At 47.6% G+C, this 18,050-nt stretch overlaps 1 protein-coding gene across 1 annotated transcript in view; it reads left to right on the top strand.

Moving 5' to 3' along the window:
- The window catches only part of nrxn1a (neurexin 1a), a 45,814-nt gene extending 28,074 nt beyond the window's left edge, over positions 1-17,740 (top strand). Inside the window, 14 exon segments of the mRNA XM_067245111.1 lie at positions 117-247; positions 430-682; positions 3,407-3,610; positions 5,078-5,104; positions 7,985-8,107; positions 9,330-9,711; positions 10,741-10,931; positions 12,583-12,756; positions 14,092-14,211; positions 14,465-14,646; positions 15,257-15,428; positions 16,412-16,501; positions 17,408-17,454; positions 17,456-17,740. Of these exon segments, the coding sequence (XP_067101212.1) occupies positions 117-247; positions 430-682; positions 3,407-3,610; positions 5,078-5,104; positions 7,985-8,107; positions 9,330-9,711; positions 10,741-10,931; positions 12,583-12,756; positions 14,092-14,211; positions 14,465-14,646; positions 15,257-15,428; positions 16,412-16,501; positions 17,408-17,454; positions 17,456-17,740 (2,381 nt within the window).
- Positions 17,741-18,050: the final 310 nt, after the last annotated feature.

Genomic DNA, 18,050 nt, shown 5'->3' with positions numbered 1-18,050 from the left:
CTGTAATAAGCACAACCAGTCATTGTGTTTGGACCGAATGCAGTGATTAGACAGGCTACTTGCCTGTGTACTTAAATGTTCTCTTCCAAATGTCCTGCATGTGTGTGTGTGTTCAGGAACCATCTCGGTGAACTCTGTGCGTACGGCCTACACTGCTCCTGGAGACAGTGAGATCCTGGACTTGGACGACACCTTGTACCTGGGGGGGCTGCCTGAGGACCGGGCCGGACTCATATTCCCTACTGAGGTGTGTGTGTGCTGGGGTGCATGTGTGTGTGTGTTTGTCTTTGCAGGTGTCTAACGTGTATAACATCTGAGAATATATTAATTTGTTAGAAAATAAAACCAATGAGTGGATATGCATGTGAGAAGATGTGTGTTTGTAATGACCTGCTAATAACAATAATGTATATGTGTGTGTGTGTGTAGGTGTGGACGGCGCTGCTGAACTACGGCTACGTGGGCTGTGTGCGGGACCTGTTTGTGGACGGGCAGAGTAAAGACATCCGGAGGCTGGCTGAGGCCCAGCGCGCCGTGGGGGTTAAGCCCTCCTGTTCCAGGGAGGCTCCCAAGCAGTGCCTGTCCAACCCCTGCCAGCACAGCGCCATCTGCAGGGAGGGCTGGAACCGTTACGTCTGCGACTGCTCCGGCACTGGCTACCTGGGGCGATCCTGTGAGAGAGGTGAGGGGGGTAGAGGTGGTCCTGTGAGAGAGGTGAGGGGGGTAGAGGTGGTCCTGTGAGAGAGGTGAGGAAGGGTAGAGGTGGTCCTGTGAGAGAGGTGAGGGGGGTAGAGGTGGCCCTGTGAGAGAGGTGAGGGGGGTAGAGGTGGTCCTGTGAGAGAGGTGAGGAAGGGTAGAGGTGGTCCTGTGAGAGAGGTGAGGGGGGTAGAGGTGGCCCTGTGAGAGCGGTGAGGAAGGGTAGAGGTGGTCCTGTGAGAGAGGTGAGGGGGGTAGAGGTGGCCCTGTGAGAGAGGTGAGGGGGGTAGAGGTGGCCCTGTGAGAGCGGTGAGGGGGGTAGAGGTGGTCCTGTGAGAGAGGTGAGGGGGGTAGAGGTGGCCCTGTGAGAGAGGTGAGGGGGGTAGAGGTGGCCCTGTGAGAGCGGTGAGGGGGGTAGAGGTGGCCCTGTGAGAGAGGTGAGGGGGGTAGAGGTGGTCCTGTGAGAGAGGTGAGGAAGGGTAGAGGTGGTCCTGTGAGAGAGGTGAGGGGGGTAGAGGTGGCCCTGTGAGAGAGGTGAGGGGGGTAGAGGTGGTCCTGTGAGAGAGGTGAGGAAGGGTAGAGGTGGTCCTGTGAGAGAGGTGAGGGGGGTAGAGGTGGCCCTGTGAGAGAGGTGAGGGGGGTAGAGGTGGCCCTGTGAGAGCGGTGAGGGGGGTAGAGGTGGTCCTGTGAGAGAGGTGAGGGGGGTAGTAGAGAGGGAAAGGTGCAGCCGGGGCTGGAGGGAAGACACAAATGTGATTAGGTGTGTTTATTGTTATACTTGAGGCCCAGGAACTCATGCTCTACCAGGAGATATAGAGCAGATTAAATATAAAGGATCAGAACAATTATTTTGCTCTGTGATAATTAATGCTATTGCTGCTAGATATACAGTGTATATACTGCAAATGAGATGCACTGAGACACTCACACATACCAACATAAAGACTTCAGATGATTGTGAGGATGCCTTTGTATGATATAGATCTGAAGTGTATGTTGTGTGTGTGTGTGTGTGTGTGTAGGGGTCACTAACTGGTAGTTCAGTGAATTAAAGGGAGACCAGATGGAGAAACAGATGGAGGGAGTGATTGGCCATGTTTACGCCTTCTACCTGCGGTTTCACTCTTTCTCTCTATCTCTCTATCTTTTTCCCTTCTACAATAAACTAAAATGGCCAACTGTCTAACTCAGCGTTCTTTTGTAAAAATCTGTCACAAGGACATATCTCAGCAAAAACTTCTTGGTAAGCTTCTCTCTCCATCTACCTATCTACAGCACTCTCTCTCTTTCTCTCCCTCTCCCTCTCCCTCTCCCTCTCCCTCTCCCTCTCCCTCTCCCTCTCCCTCTCCCTCTCCCTCTCCCTCTCCCTCTCCCTCTCCCTCTCCCTCTCTCTCTCTCTCTCCCTGTCTGTCTCTCTGTCTCTCTCTCTGTCTCTCCATCTACCTACCCAACCTCTTTCTCTCTCTCCTATCCACCTACAGCTTTCTCTCCTCTCTATTTCTCTCTCTCTTCATCTACCTACCTACAGCTCTCTCTCCTCCTATCCACCTATAGTACTCTCTCCTCCTCTCTCTCCCCCTCTCTCTCCCCCTTCTACCCCCTCCTCTCTCTCCCCCTTCTACCCCCTCCTCCTCTGTGAAGTAGAGTCAGGTGCTAAGATGGAGTCAGCTGCCTTCTTTAAGTTTAGAATTGTGTATGTATGAGCATGTGTGTGTTATCTGTGATATAACAGGCCAGCCACCAATTTTTTCTTCCAGTTAATGAGGATTCATTTGCATTTTAGCCAAGAGGTCTATCTGCTTTTCCTCTTTAGCTGTCTCACCATCCTTTTCTACATCTCTCCCCGTCTCTCTTCCCCACTTTCTCTCTCCCCCTCTTTCTCTCTCCCCTCTCTATTTCTCTCTGTCTCTCTATCTGCCTCGCTCCCTGTTTCCCCTCCTCGCTCTTTCGCTTTACTGAACACTCCTCTGCTGTTTCTTAAATACACTCCCTTCTGCCATTGCGCGCACACACGCACGCACACACACTCTCCACCTCGCCCTCTCGCTCTCTCTCCGAGCTCATCAGTATGCATGAGGCCTCCCTCTCTTCCTGTTCTCTTGTTTTCACCCGGGCCCCAACAGTCTCCCACGGAAACAGAGATGGAGTGGGTGGAGAGAGAGCAGGCAGGGGAGGGAGGGAGAGTGGGCAAGATGGAGGGAGAGAGAGAGCAGGAAGAGGAGAGTGAAGAAGACAGGGGGGGTCCGAGGGGAAGGGAGAGGAGCTGCCAAGAAGAGAGAGTGGAAGCGAAAGGTGGAGGGCGGGGCGGGGCAGAGAGCGGTGGAGAGAGGGAATAAGGAAAAGAGAGATGGAGGGAGGGTGAGAGAAGCGAGAATGTGTCTAGCTCTGAATGTAATTGGCCAATAAAAGGTCTGTTGGCAGTAGTAAACAGATCTGGCCAGGGATTGTCCATGCAGAGAGAAGGGGACAGAGGTAATGAACAAGACCATAAATGATTGGATGATAAACTCTAACTGGGAATCACCTAAATATGTCACGTCTGACACCAGAGTCTGATACAAATCTAGCTCTCTCTCTATCTCACTCTCTCTCTTTCCATCTATCTCCCTCTCTCACTCTCTCATTTTATTTCTCTCTCTTTCACTACTTAACTCAAACTTTTTTTTCACTGTCTGTCTGTCTGCCTGCATCCCCCTCCTTCTGTCTCTAGATGCTACCATCCTGTCCTATGACGGCAGTAAGTTTATGAAGGTGCAGTTGCCCGTGGCGATGCACACGGAGGCGGAGGACGTGTCGCTACGGTTTCGATCTCAGAGGGCCTACGGAGTTCTCATGGCAACCACCTCACGAAATTCGGCAGACACACTTCGCCTGGAGCTGGACGGGGGACGTGTTCGACTCACTGTCAACCTTGGTAAACACACACACACACACCCATACACACACAAAAACACACACTCATACACACACATACACTCATGCACACACGCACACACTCATACACACACACATACACTCACGCACACAGACACACATAGGGTCCCATCTACATTCACATGTACCCAAATACAGTCCAAACAGTACATACATATAGATGCATCATCTGCATACGTCATACTTACTGATTACAATACACAGCTAGTCTGATGGTCACACAGCCCACACATTTGTGTTCCTGTTCTGTCTGTCTTTATGTCTGCCTGTCTGTATGTTTGTTTCTCTGTCTGTTTCTCTGTCTGTATGTATGTCTGTCTGTATGTCTGTTTCTCTGTCTGTTTGTCTGTCTGTATGTCTGTCTGTATGTCTGTTTCTCTCTGTTTCTCTGTCTGTTTCTCTTTCTGTTTCTCTGTCTGTCTGTCTGTACGTCTTTTTTCTCTGTCTGTTTCTCTGTCTGTCTGTCTGTATGTCTGTTTCTCTGTCTGTCTGTCTGTCTGTCTGTCTGTCTGTCTGTCTGTCTGTCTGTCTGTTGAACAGAGGGTCAAACCAGAGACTGCATCCTCTGCTCACTCCCAGAAGACCTGTGCACACCTCTCTCTCTCTCTCTCTCTCTCTCTCTCTCTCTCTCTCTCTCTCTCTCTCTCTCTCTCTCTCTCTCTCTCTCTCTCTCTCTCTCTCTCTGTCTGTCTGTCTGTCTGTCTGTCTGTCTGTCTCTCTCTCTCTCTCTCTCTCTCTCTCTCTCTCTCTCTCTCTGTCTGTCTGTCTGTCTGTCTGTCTGTCTCTCTCTCTCTCTCTCTCTCTCTCTCTCTCTCTCTGTCTGTCTGTCTGTCTGTCTGTCTGTCTGTCTGTCTCTCTCTCTCTCTCTCTCTCTCCCTCCGTTATGAAGGGTGCACACGTAGGTCTCTGGTGGTCTGCAGCCGCGTTTCTGCTGTGGTTGATGCCACACGACACACCAAGGCATCATGGGATACCCCAGCTCCCATGAGCCTCTGCTCCACAGTGGGCTAGATTTGCTGCTGTGAGTCTTTCTGACAAAATGATGGGATGTGTTTTTTGCTGTCTTCAGACAGACAGACACACCCACCTCAGTCTCCTTATGATTATGATTGGTTACTGAAACTGTCACTTAGACCAGAGCAGCCAATGACAAGACACTCGCGCTGAGACCTTGCACTCTCCTTCAGCTAATTATGAGGCGTCGCCTCTCTAAAAGGTCCACCAATCACTTCCGCAGATATTTCAACAGTAATACCCTATTGGTTGAGGCCAAATTGGCAGTTGCCCTGGTTGGCATATGATCTATGAACCTACCCTACTTTGCTGACTGGAGTTAAGGGAGAGTGTTTTCTCAGTGTGTGTGCGGGAGGTGTGTCAGTGTGTGTGTCCCCAGTGCGTGGAGTGTGTATATGTGCAGTGTTAACCCTCTGCTCTGCTCTCCCTCCAGACTGTATCAGGATTAACTGTACTGCCAGTAAGTCACACTCCATCTCACCTAAACTCTTGCAGCGCGTGTGTGTGAATGTGTTGCGAATGTGTGGGTGAGTGTGGTTGATAGTGTGGGTGTGTTTTTGTCTCTCTGCCTCCATGTGAATGTCTGACATTCAGTTTTTTGGGTCCATGTCAGAATATATGCTTCTGTGCAGTTGTGTGTGTGTGTGTGTGTGTGTGTATCTGAGAGTGTGTGTGTGTGTCAGCGTGTGTCTACTTTGTTATTCTGCAGGGCTGTGGTTATTTTGCTGAGAGCCAGGGTTTTCCTCGTCGGCCATTTTAGTAAAGAGAAATAGAAGCAGGAAGGGAGGAAGGAGGGAGGGAGGAGGGGGAGAGAGGGAGCGAGCGAGAGTGTTGCTGAGGAAACGGGATGAAGGGATGTGAGAGGGATGGGAGCAAGCACGCGATATGGAGAGAGTGAAAGTGGTTAGAGGGTCTAAGGAGTAAAAAGAGGAGAGGAGCGAGGGATGTGTGAAAGGTGGGGAATATCCATGCAGGGATTGGCTGAGCCACTACTCAGGACAGCTGGGTAATTATCTCTCTTTCACACTGGAAACAAAAGAAACACTTTATCCATCTCTCTCTCCCCCTCATCCCTCATCTCCACATCTATCTGACGCCTTTGTTTGTTTGTAAGTGTGAGAGCGAGGGTGTGTGTGAGTGTATGTGTGATGTGAGGGGAGCAAAGTCTCTTAAGAGGTCTAATCCTCTCCCGTGGACTTCCTCCCCTCACGACCACAAAGACTCTTCTCCGTGATGGTGCGGAGGTACCAAAATGGACGACTACGGTTGCTATAGAAACCCAGTTAGCCGTACCGCTGTTGCTAACCCTATGAGTCCGTCGGCCAATTTTAGACGAGCAAGCTCAATGAGTGGATCAGCATTCAGGCTTTGTAGGCGAGCGCAAACAATGAATTATACATTTGCTTTTTTATTTTTTTATTGCATTTGAAGACAAGGTTGTGCATAAAGTACACTTCCTGATAGTCAAGCACTATGTACGGGCAGACATCTGAAGTATTCATGTCACTTGGTGGAATATAAAGAACTTCTTTAGGAAATGGGTCCTTTCCCTCCTGCTGTCCATAGGTTCTACTGATGAATGCCGAGAGGTTCCTGTTGTTTCTGGACATGACACGTTTGAAAACGTTCTCTTTGATTTAATCCACATCAGTGGACAAAAGCTCTCCGCTTACAGTAACACCTTTTACTGCTGATCCCAGAGGCCTACCTTCACGTCTGTGTGTGTGTGTGTGTGTGTGTGTGTGTGTGTGTGTGTCTTGCCTGATCTCAGGTCGACATGGATCACTGCTTCATTCTCACAACAGCCCATTCACCCCATCAGTTACACTGTTACAAACACTCACACACATGCACACGCCACAGACATGTGCACACACACGTGCACACACACATACATACTTGTGGGCAGTGATCCATGGTAACAGGATGAGATGCTCATGCCCAAAGCACAGCTGAGTCTCCTCAGGGGAGCTCTGTGGTCTGAACGCTGAATACACACGTCTCACATACGTACGTACACAAACACACTCACTCCCCCATTGCTATTGTGATTTCATTAATTTGGTCCTGTTTGTGTGTGTGAGTGTCAATCCTTGACATTTTCCACAGCAGAATGTGCCTGGTCTGTGAGTCTTTCGCCCCCTCATTACTCTCTATAGGTCAGTATTAACAGATGCCCAGCCCCCACTGGTGCCCCGCTGGAGGGGCTCACCCCTGGGATGTGAGGATGGACAGGGTGTCTAATATGTGCAGTCGGCCAGGGAGAGAGAGAGTGGGGGAAGGAGAGGGATGGGGGGGGGAGTGAAAAGCAAGGAGAGAGAAGGGTAGAGGTGGAGCCGGGGATGAGTGAGGTATGACATGATGTGCTGCTGCAGTTCAGCACCACGGACAGTTCAGCACCACGGACAGTTCAGCACCACGGACAGTTCAGCACCACGGACAGCTCACCGCCGCGCCAGGTCTCTGGCGCCACCGTGTGGTCAGGCTGGGAACACTCAGGGGAGCCACGGGGCCGCGTGTGACTTTTTTACAGAACAGATGGATCTTCCCAGCGTGGGACGGCTCTGAATCACAACGCACGGCAGAATGCATCACATAGCTTTGTGTTGGCTGGTATTATTTGGTGGGTGTGGAAGTGACGTCTTGGCTTTTCTGTGTGTGCGCGCGTGTGTGGTGACTGAGAGTGACTGAGCGAGTGCATATTACAATATGCTGATGTTCCTTCTGCAGTGTCTGGTCCTCCTCCCCTCTGTTCTGTTTCACTTTCTCTCCATCTCTCTCCATCTTCATTATCTTCCCCTGTCATCCTCTGACTCCCAGTCTGTCACTTTGCCCATCCCTCCTACTCCCACTCTTTTCTCTGCGTCTTTTTGCTCTCTCTCTCTCTCTCTCTCTCTCTCTCTCTCTCTCTCTCTCTCTCTCTCTCTCTCTCTCTCTCTCTCTCTCTCTCTCTCTCTCTCTTCATATATATCTGTCCCTCATTATGTCTCCCTCATTTTATACTGTATCTGTCCTATCTCTCTCTCTCTCTCTTCATATATGATATTTATAGCAAATCTATCCCGTTAGCTCTCTCTCTTCCAATCTGTCCCTCTCTCTTTTCTCTTTCACTCTCTATCTTCCTGTTTTTGTTCCATCTCTGTTTCTACATGCAGGATCTATGACTCTCTATCGTCACACCCCTCTCTCCCTCTCTCTCTCCTTCCCTCCCTCTCTCACTCTGTTCCTCTCTCTCTTTCCATCTTCATCCCCCATCTCTCCCCCCCTCTTTCTGCAGTGTCTCTCTCTCTCTCCCCCTGGTCTCTGTGTGTGTGTTAATGGTGCTCTGGGCTGTGTGTAGGTAAGGGACCAGAGACCATCTTTGCGGGGACGGGCCTGAACGATAACGAGTGGCACACTGTGCGTGTCGTCCGGCGAGGCAAGAGCCTCAAACTCACCGTTGATGACCTGCAGCCCATTGACGGTAACCATGGAAACATCATCACCCCCCCTTCAGGAAACTCTTTGATTTGCTTTACTTAGACCGCAGCAACCTTTCAGACTCATCCCCTTCCAACATTGTTTACCTTGATTCTATGTAAAGGAGTGTGCACCGTCTAGTCTAGGAGTTAATCACATGATTTGATCGTTTGATCAGGGGTTTAAAGAGTTGTGGAGAATCTTACTCAAGTTAAAGCACCATTACTTCCAAAAACAAAACTCTCCTTAAAGCGTCTTACTTAAAAGAGTAGCTGTTTATAAGTTCTCAGAGTAGAGAATATTTTTTTATATGTGTTTTTTCTCCCCCATCATGGTCAATTACAAATGCACTTAGCTCCCGAATTGTAATTAATGTTCCCTTTAGTGGCAGTCTTTCAGACAGAATAAAAAAGGTCTCCTGTGTGGCCTTCGCGTTACATAGATTTCAAGCAAGCTGGCTAAAGCTCATTCCACTGGAAGGCTGGCACACTGTGCCAGCTTTAAGCTATGTGATTAATAAAACTAAGTTAAATTCTTCAAATTGGAGGCAGAGTTCTTGAAGGCAGATATTTCAACTGGCTTTGGAAGGCAGTCATGATGCCCCTATTGTCCTTCATGTCTTTCAGTTCTAATAGTTGTCACAGTGCGGCCATGGATGTTGTAGTTTTGAAGCATCATAATATTGTTATCTCCTCTATGACCGCTGTAGCTAACATAGTTGTTTAGGCAGCCGGTTCAAGTAGCTATTTAGCTATTTACCCTACAGAGGGAGTCAGGTGGCTGAGCAGTTAGGGAGTCAAGCTAGTAATCTGAAGGTTACCGGTTCGATTCCCAGCTCTGCCAAATGACGTTGTGTCCTCTGGCAAGGCACTTCACCCTACTTGCCTCGGGGGAATGTCCCTATACTTACTGTAAGTCGCTCTGGATAAGAGCGTCTGCTAAATGACTAAATGTAAATGTCTAAATGTACAAGTTTACCCTACAAACATTTTTTATTACAATAAAGTACAATTTCCCTACAAAACTACTCAATTATAATAACAAGAACATTTTCAGTTAGCTACTTTACACCCTTGAGTATAATATATACCGGTAATTTATAATAAAATGTATTATTATAATGTCCAGTTTCTGATAATTTGTTAATATTACACCTGAATCTTACACCCCACCATTTTTCTTCTTGGACCCCCCCCCCCTGACCCCGATCCTCATGCCCCCCCCAGGTCAGATGGCGGGTGACCACACCCAGCTGGAGTTCCACAATGTGGAGACGGGCATCGTCACGGAGAAGCGCTTCATGCCGGCCGTGCCGTCCAACTTCATTGGGCACCTCCAGGGCCTCACCCTCAACGGCATGCCCTACATCGACCTCTGCAAGAACGGGGACATTGACTACTGTGAGCTGAACGCCGTCATCGGCTACAAGAGCATCGTGGCCGACCCAGTGACCTTCCGCTCGCGCTCCAGCTTCGTGACCCTGCCCACGCTGCAGGCATACTACTCCATGCACCTGTTCCTGCAGTTCAAGACCACCTCACCCGACGGACTCATCCTCTTCAACCGGGGTGACGGGAATGATTTCATCGTGGTGGAGCTGGTCAAGGGGTGAGGAGACTGCACACACACACACTCTCACTGACACACACACACTCTCACTGACACACACACACACTCTCACTGACACACACACACACTCTCACTGACACACACACACACTCTCACTGACACACACACACTCTCTCACTGACACACACACTCTCTCACTGACACATACACACTCTCACTGACAGACACACACACTCTCACTGACACACACACTCTCTCACTGACACATACACACTCTCACTGACACACGTACACACTCTCACTGACACACACTCTCTCACTGACACACACACTCTCTCACTGACACACACACACTCTCACTGACACACACACACACACACTCACTGACACACACACTCTCACTGACACACACACTCTCACTGACACACACTCACTGACACACACACTCTCACTGACACACACACTCTCACTGACACACACAAACACTCTCACTGACACAAGCATGAACTGTACACATTCACACAGACACACATACACACTCTCTGACACACACACACACTCTCTCACTGACACACACAAACACTCTCACTGACACAAGCATGAACTGTACACATTCACACAGACACACATACACACTCTCTGACACACACATACACACACTCTTGTAAGCACACACAAAGACATATATTGGATATATGAATACATAAACATACTCACCTAAAGTCTATACATCACTTCACCAGATATTTAGATCTTTTCTGTACAATTTGTTAGTATAGTAGTCAAACATCTGTCATCAATTCTTTAAGGAAGCATCTAAGTTCGTCCTTGGGTACCGACAATTTTTCCCTTTTAGAAATCATTACACAATTGTAAAATAATGTAGATGCACCAGACTCAAAGACCATTTGTTATCCTAGCATTTGATGAATGTATGTCTATCTTAATGTTGTTTATTATTCTTACCTCCCTGAAAGACACACTACACCCAGATACCCAGGAGACTTCCAATGTGGCGGTCATGTTTAACATGAGGAATGATCTAACCTGTGTGTGTGTGTGTGTCAGTTACCTGCACTACATCTCTGATCTGGGCAATGGGGCCCACCTCATCAAAGGAAACTCCAACACGCCCCTCAACGACAACCACTGGCACAACGTCCTCGTCTCCAGAGACACCAACAACCTGCACACCGTCAAGATCGACACCAAGGTCACCACCCAGACCACCATGGGGGCCAAGAACCTGGACCTGAAGGGTGTGTGAACCGCCCTATCTCTCCCTCTCTCTCACTCTCTCTCTCTCCCTCTCTCTCTCTCTCTCTCTCTTTCTCTCCCTCTCTCTCTCTCCCTCTCTCTCACACTCTCTCTCTCTCCCTCTCTCTCTCTCTCTCTCTCCCTCTCTCTCACACTCTCGGTAAAATGTATCTGCCACTTTAGTCTATTTAGCTGTCAAACTAGTCCGGCTCCAACCATTTGATACTTTTGATACCACATAAGGTGTGTTAGCGTCCAGAGGATGTGGAAAGATCCGGGTGTGTTGGGAGGATGTGTCTGGAGGAAGAGCCATGCATTAGAGCAGTCCTGCTCCAAAACCACAATTCAAATAAAGCCCGTCAACCAGTCAACCAAGCACATTCATTTATAGAGCAATAGGCCATGTACATTGCTTGAGTTTCCTTTGTGTAAATGTTCAGATTGTTTGCAACACCAGAGGGTAAGTCACTCATGTCTACAGTATTGCCTTGGCTCAGAACAGGATTCTCCTTCAGTGGAAACACATAGTCTTTTATTATTTTGGAGAGACACATGCATGTCAATCTAGGTCATTTAATGGTATGAAGATTTACTTTGACCAAAATGTACAGACATGGTACAAAAAGCGTTGTTTTCATCAAACTCTCACCTTAGGCAATATTTGGAGAATTTGCTAACTCATTCTAAATATGTAGATTAAATGCCCTCCAGACCGTAATTGAGTGATTGATTGAGTGATTGAATTCATGCATTAAAAACAAGTGGTCTCTCAACAAGGATATAGGCTGGTGTTTCCGCACCAGGCGCTCTATATTACAACATCTGGATGTGTCGCTGATACATTTAGTCATTTGGCAGACGCTCTTATAGGAGACCTGGTTCATCACACCATACTGTACACAGTTCCTGTCTGAGACAATACACATTCAATCAAAGCCACAAGCTGTAATAGAAAGACTATTTGGCTGCATGACAATGCCTTTCTGGACGGGGATCTCTATATCGGTGAACTTCCATCTCAGCCTCGTGAATTTAGGTTGTTTTAAATCCCTGCATAGTTAGCCTACTCTATAGCCTACTATTTTCAAACAACATCGCATTTTGTACTGTTGGACAACTGATTGATTAGAGGTACCAGCCACTTACTCAACTGTGCAATTATTCCCCCCACATGGTGGAACCGGTCTCACCGACTTCCAGATGAATTGCGTGAGCAAGTCACCAAATTCATGTCATTTTGCGAGCGTTCATTTACATTTACATTTTACATTTAGTCATTTAGCAGACGCTCTTATCCAGAGCGACTTACAGTAAGTACAGAGACATTCCCCCCGAGGCAAGTAGGGTGAAGTGCCTTGCCCAAGGACACACCGTCATTTGGTTTGCACAGCCGGGAATTGAACCAGCAACCTTCTGATTACTAGCCCGATTCCCTAACCGCTCAGCCATCTGACTCCACCAGTGTCTCAGCTGGTACCACACTAGTTCTGTCTGTTATCCCTCTCCCTGACCCGAACTCTGACCCCAACACGCACTGAGACAAACCCACACGTAGTTTAGAACATCTAGTAAATACCAGCTGGACAGCCCATCTTCAAGAAGGCTCAGTATTGCCTCATGAAAATGTCACTCACGCTGTCCTTGCTCCCATAGGTGACCTTTATGTAGGGGGCGTGGCCAAGGAGATGTACAAGGATTTGCCCAAGCTCGTACACTCCCGGGAGGGGTTCCAGGGTTGCCTGGCAACAGTGGACCTCAACGGACGTCTTCCTGACCTGTTGGCGGATGCCTTAGCAACCACGGGACAGGTGGAGAGAGGCTGTGAAGGTGAGACTCACACACACACTCTCACACTCTGTACACACACCGCTAAATCTGGACCTGACCTCATGCCACTGCATAACAGGCATTTTTATTTTAGTTTTTCCTTTTTACTTGTTTGTTTCCCTCCATTTTGCTTCCCCCAGCTGGCCACTGTTTCAGACATACCATCTGCTTTTCTGTTACTCACTCTCTTTTCCTGACTCTTTCTTTATCTCTCTCTTTCTCTCCCTCTCTATCTATCAAAGTGAATTTCACTGGCATCTGTCTGCTTTTACTAACCATCTAACTTATTTTGCTTGTTTTTTTGTTTGGCTGACAAAAGTTGCATTGATGAAAGCTGACTTGAAAGGTAGATCACCCTGTGTGCGCATGTGTGCGTGTGAGAGTGTCTGGGAGTGTGTGTTTTTCCTTCCCCACCCTCAGCCCACTGTGTCAGTGTTGTGTGGATCCCTAGGATCCAGGGGTCAGGGGTAACCCAGCGCTGACCTGTTCTCTCCTGGCGGCCATAGTAAACACATCACGCTAGTGACATCACCACCACTTCAGTTCGAGTTTGACCACGCCTCCTCCACGATCACCAGCAGTACTGGCATGTCTCTAACCCCTCCCACCTACCTATAACCCAACCCGCTTAAACATATCCACGCCCTCTTATGTTTGAGAACCCCTCCCCGCCCCTTCCTCTCCCAGCCCGCAGTGCTGCATGTCAGTATCTATATTCATAGCAGAGTCAGGCTCGGTTCAAGTTCCATGAAGTAAAGAATCATTGCAGATTTGACAAATTTGCACAGCCTTGAGGCCTGTTTGTATGCCTCCTAAAACAGATGCTTTGGGATTGGTGGAGTTAGAATATAGTTTTATTAGTGATTCGATTCCTAGATATCACCCCTACTGCCAGAAGACGGCCATTTAGGCCTTCCGACTGCCCAACCCCTGTAGTCAGCCTGTTACTAAAACTACTAATGAAACTAACCATGCTGTATACTTTAGTCCTCCACAGGCCTCTACACACACACACACACCTGAGCTAAGAGAGACTTTAGGCTGAACGATATCACAGGCACTGGTCTGCTGTTACACTTCTTGTGTGACTGCACAGGGGTTGTGTCATGATTAAGTCAAGGCCTGTATCTGCTCTATAATAATTTCTAATTATTTTACTTCTTTTACCTCTTTTTCTATTCTTCTTTTTTACTCTCTCCCTCCCCCTCTCTCTCCCTCTCTCTCTCTCTCTCTCTCTCTCTCTCTCTCTCTCTCTCTCTCTCTCTCTCTCTCTCTGTCTCTATCCCTGTGTGTCTCTCTCTCTGTGTGTGTATGTCTCTGTGTGTGTGTGTCCAGGCCCTAGCACCACCTGTCAGGAGGACTCCTGTTCTAACCAGGGGGTGTGTCTGCAGCTGTGGGAGGGCTTCAGCTGCGACTGCAGCATGACGTCATTCGGAGGGCCGCTCTGCAACGACGGTGAGTCTCGCTACTTCCAGCTTCCTGTTCCTCACTTCCTGTCTGGAGCAGTTCGGTCGTGTGTTAGCTTCAGAATTGTAGCAGTGCTGTACGCATGGTGTTACACATTGTCTACACAAGAGGGCAGTGCACACTGCTGAAAAATAACACTTCATCATACTTCAGTCGTAGACACAAGATTCTGTAAACCTGAGTCTTTATTTTCTCATGCGTGACTGTATATATATATATGTGTGTGTGTGCGTGTGAGCAGCTGGTACCACATACATCTTTGGCCGTGACGGGGGCATGGTGGTGTATACGTGGCCCCCTAACGAGAGGCCCAGCACCAGAGCTGACCGCCTGGCGTTGGGTTTCAGCAGCCAGCAGAAACAAGCCACGCTGCTCAGGGTGGACAGTGCCACGGGCCTGGGAGACTACCTGCAGCTGCAGATAGTCAGTACACACACACATACACACATACACACATGCTCACTGATACACACATATACACTCTCACATATTCAGACATATACAGCTCTGGAAAAATGTAAGAGACCACTGCACCTTTTTCTTTCCTTTCCAATTTTTTTTGATAAGGAACATTTTTACTGAGGAACAGAAGAGTTCAACTTGCAGTATCAATGTTTTGGAAAAGAAAAGAAAAAGGTTCAGTGGTCTCTTACATTTTTCCAGAGCTGTATATACACACACATATACACTCTCACATACTCACAGATTCACATACACACACACACAAACGTATGCACACTTACATACTCACATACACACACACACACATACTCACATTTTCACACACACTCACATACAGTATACAAATCCCCCACACACACACAGACACTCACTAGTCAGACATGCGTGTCACACATCTTCACATATCACACACACACACACATTATTTAATACTCAAGCAGACACAAACACACACACGTACACATACATACACACACACAATATTCATTACCCAAGCAGACACAAACACACATGCACACACACACACACACACACACACATGCAGTAATGCTGTTGTGTGCTGTTCCTCCAGGACAAGGGCAACATAAGGGTAGTGTTCAACGTTGGCACGGACGACATCAACATTGAGGAGAGCTCCAAGTTTGTCAACGACGGGAAGTACCACATCGTCCGCTTCACCCGCAGCGGAGGCAATGCCACCCTTCAGCTGGACGACCTGCCCGTCATCGAACGCTACCCCTCTGGTAGGCCCCGCACCCACCAACCAGCACTGCCCCCGGGGTCACCCAATCATAACACTGCCTGGGGCAAACCCACGCCCCCTGACTTCATGGTTTAGTCCATTCAAGGCTATTGTACTGTGCACATTAATGCCGATAACAACTTTATTACTTTCCTGTTGGTGATGTTGTTTCTGAAAACTTGTTTTATATTATACTTAAAGATAATGGATGGATGTTTTGATATTTTAATGTTTAAAATAACAAAATGAGCTTTTTGTTGATAACAGTAGCTTTTACTCCTATGAATGGTCATTATGTGTTATGTTAAATAGTGTAAAATGTACCTTATCTATGAAAATATTCAATTCAGGTAGAACTTGTTTTCTTATCATAAAAGACATTAATAACAGTTGGTGCATTGTGACAAACAGCAACTTAAAATCCTTACATATGCTGAGGAAATGTATAACTAAAATGAAAAAAAAATACCAAAGGAACAGGAATGTATTTGTTTGAACTTAGTCTTTGGTTTTGAAACATTTTATATCTGTTGTTTTACTATATTTCATCGTTAAAGTTGTAATTTAAGATATTTAGTTTCAACGTTTTTCGCTGATATGGGAAGCTAGACAGCTAGCAGGCAAAATGATAAACGCTAGTTGGTTGAGAGGTATGTGTGAGGGCTCTTATGTAACCTATGTCTCTAAACTCAGACAGTATATTCTGTGGCAGATTCACCCTGTGCTCTTGCAGATGTTAACCCCTGGAATGTCTCTTTAAATCAAAGCTAATGAACAGAGAGTAAAAGTCTGCTCACTTTCCGACAGTGTCAATAAAGCTGAGACGGAATCGCTGCACCGAACGCCTTTGATACAGGTCCCAGGTCACAATCAGCTGACAATGGGCAGACAATTACTTTCTTTTCATTGCTGTTCTTGTTGTATCCAGCTCCTGTACCTCGTTTGGATGTGCGTAATTACTGTGTTTTCATCTCTAAATTAAAGGTAACAATGATAACGAGCGCCTGGCCATCGCCAGACAGCGAATCCCCTATCGGCTCGGTCGAGTAGTTGACGATTGGCTACTCGACAAAGGTAAAAACACTGATTAAAATTCATTAAAAGTTTCAGCTTAAAAACGTACAATTCTGAAGCAAGTTGATACCTGTGCACCATCAACTAACGTCTAAAATCCTAAATCCATAACTAAGTTTAAAACTTAGCAGGTATACCTGTAGAGTGTAATACTGAGTTTCTGCAGTGCCTGTGAAAGGTGATAGTGGTTTGATAATATGAGATTAAAGGGACAACGCACAGATAAATCTGAATAAATCAGAAACTAGTGAAAGTACTGATAAAAAATGGGCCCCATTAAGATTCTGTAATAAGTAATTTTCTTCAATGGTAAACTTTAAAGGATTCACCTAAAGAATTATGCCAAAGTAAAGTATTGTAATGCAAAGCACTGTATTATATGTAAATTTGACATTATTTAATAGAGTATGTTTGTTTTGAAACCAAGCAAAAGTTGACCTCTTTAAACTTTCACCAGAACTCCTTAAATAGAATGAGGTCTCTTGAGAAGAGTTGGGACCTGTGCATGTTTCCTGGGTTAATGTATAACTGCATCTGGACTCTGTGTCTGCCTGTGTCTTGCTCTTGTGAAACATGATGACTCACTCTCCAGTCATGTCCATGGCAGCCATCTTTCTTTTTCTTCTGCTCTTCTGCTCTTCCCCCCTTTCTCCCTCTTTGCTTCCTCACCTCTACCCCCGTCCCCCCCGTCGCTCAGCACACCTCCACCTCGCTCAGCACCACCTTGACTCCACCTTGACTTGTCCTTCAAAGCTTCTGCGTCTCATCCTCATCTCAGAGTTTGGGAGATGCTCCGTTGTGTAACACTCAAACGCTCTTTGCTGTGTGATTGCGTACGCGTGTGTGTCTTTGCTTGTGTGTTGCGTGGGTGTGCGACCGGGTACGTGTGCACGTGTGTGTGTCCAGGTCGTCAGCTGACCATCTTCAACAGCCAGACCACGGTGCAGGTGGGAGGGGGGGGGGCGCGGTGTGGGAATGTTCCAGGGCCAGCTGTCGGGCCTCTACTACAACGGCCTGCGCATCCTCAACATGGCCGCCGAGGGACACCCCCACATCCGCGTGGACGGCAGCGCCCGATTGGTCGGAGACATGCCCTCCTCCTCCATCACCCCGCAGTCGAGCGCCGCCGCTGGCAACCGCTCGGACTCTGCCCCTTCCATCAGTGACATCACGACCACAACAGCAACCAACCGGAAACAGGGCACTACCCTACAGGTGAGGGGAGGTGGTGAAGGATGACAGGATGGAGAAAAGCGCCTGATCACCAGCAGTATGACCTCACTATCGTTGGGCAGTCTGGGTGGTGGCACTCTGATGATTTATGCTGGAAGGGAAACTGCAGTATTTAAATCGTTGGTCTAGTTTGAACTGAAAGGAAGCCACATATCCTGCAAAATTACTAGTTCCAATGTGTGTGTGTGTGTGTGTTTGTGTGTGAGTGTGAGTGTGAGTGTGAAAGTGTACTAAGGTGTGAGGGCTGCTCTGAATTTGGTGTTATGAAACACTATGTCTGCCGCACTGTGAAAAATATATATTTGCCAGTGATGGG

The sequence above is a fragment of the Osmerus mordax genome, chromosome 10, assembly GCF_038355195.1.
Source record: "Osmerus mordax isolate fOsmMor3 chromosome 10, fOsmMor3.pri, whole genome shotgun sequence".
NCBI lineage: Eukaryota > Metazoa > Chordata > Actinopteri > Osmeriformes > Osmeridae > Osmerus > Osmerus mordax.
Note: the sequence above shows the minus strand (reverse complement) of the source record. Positions and strands in the feature narration are given on the sequence as shown.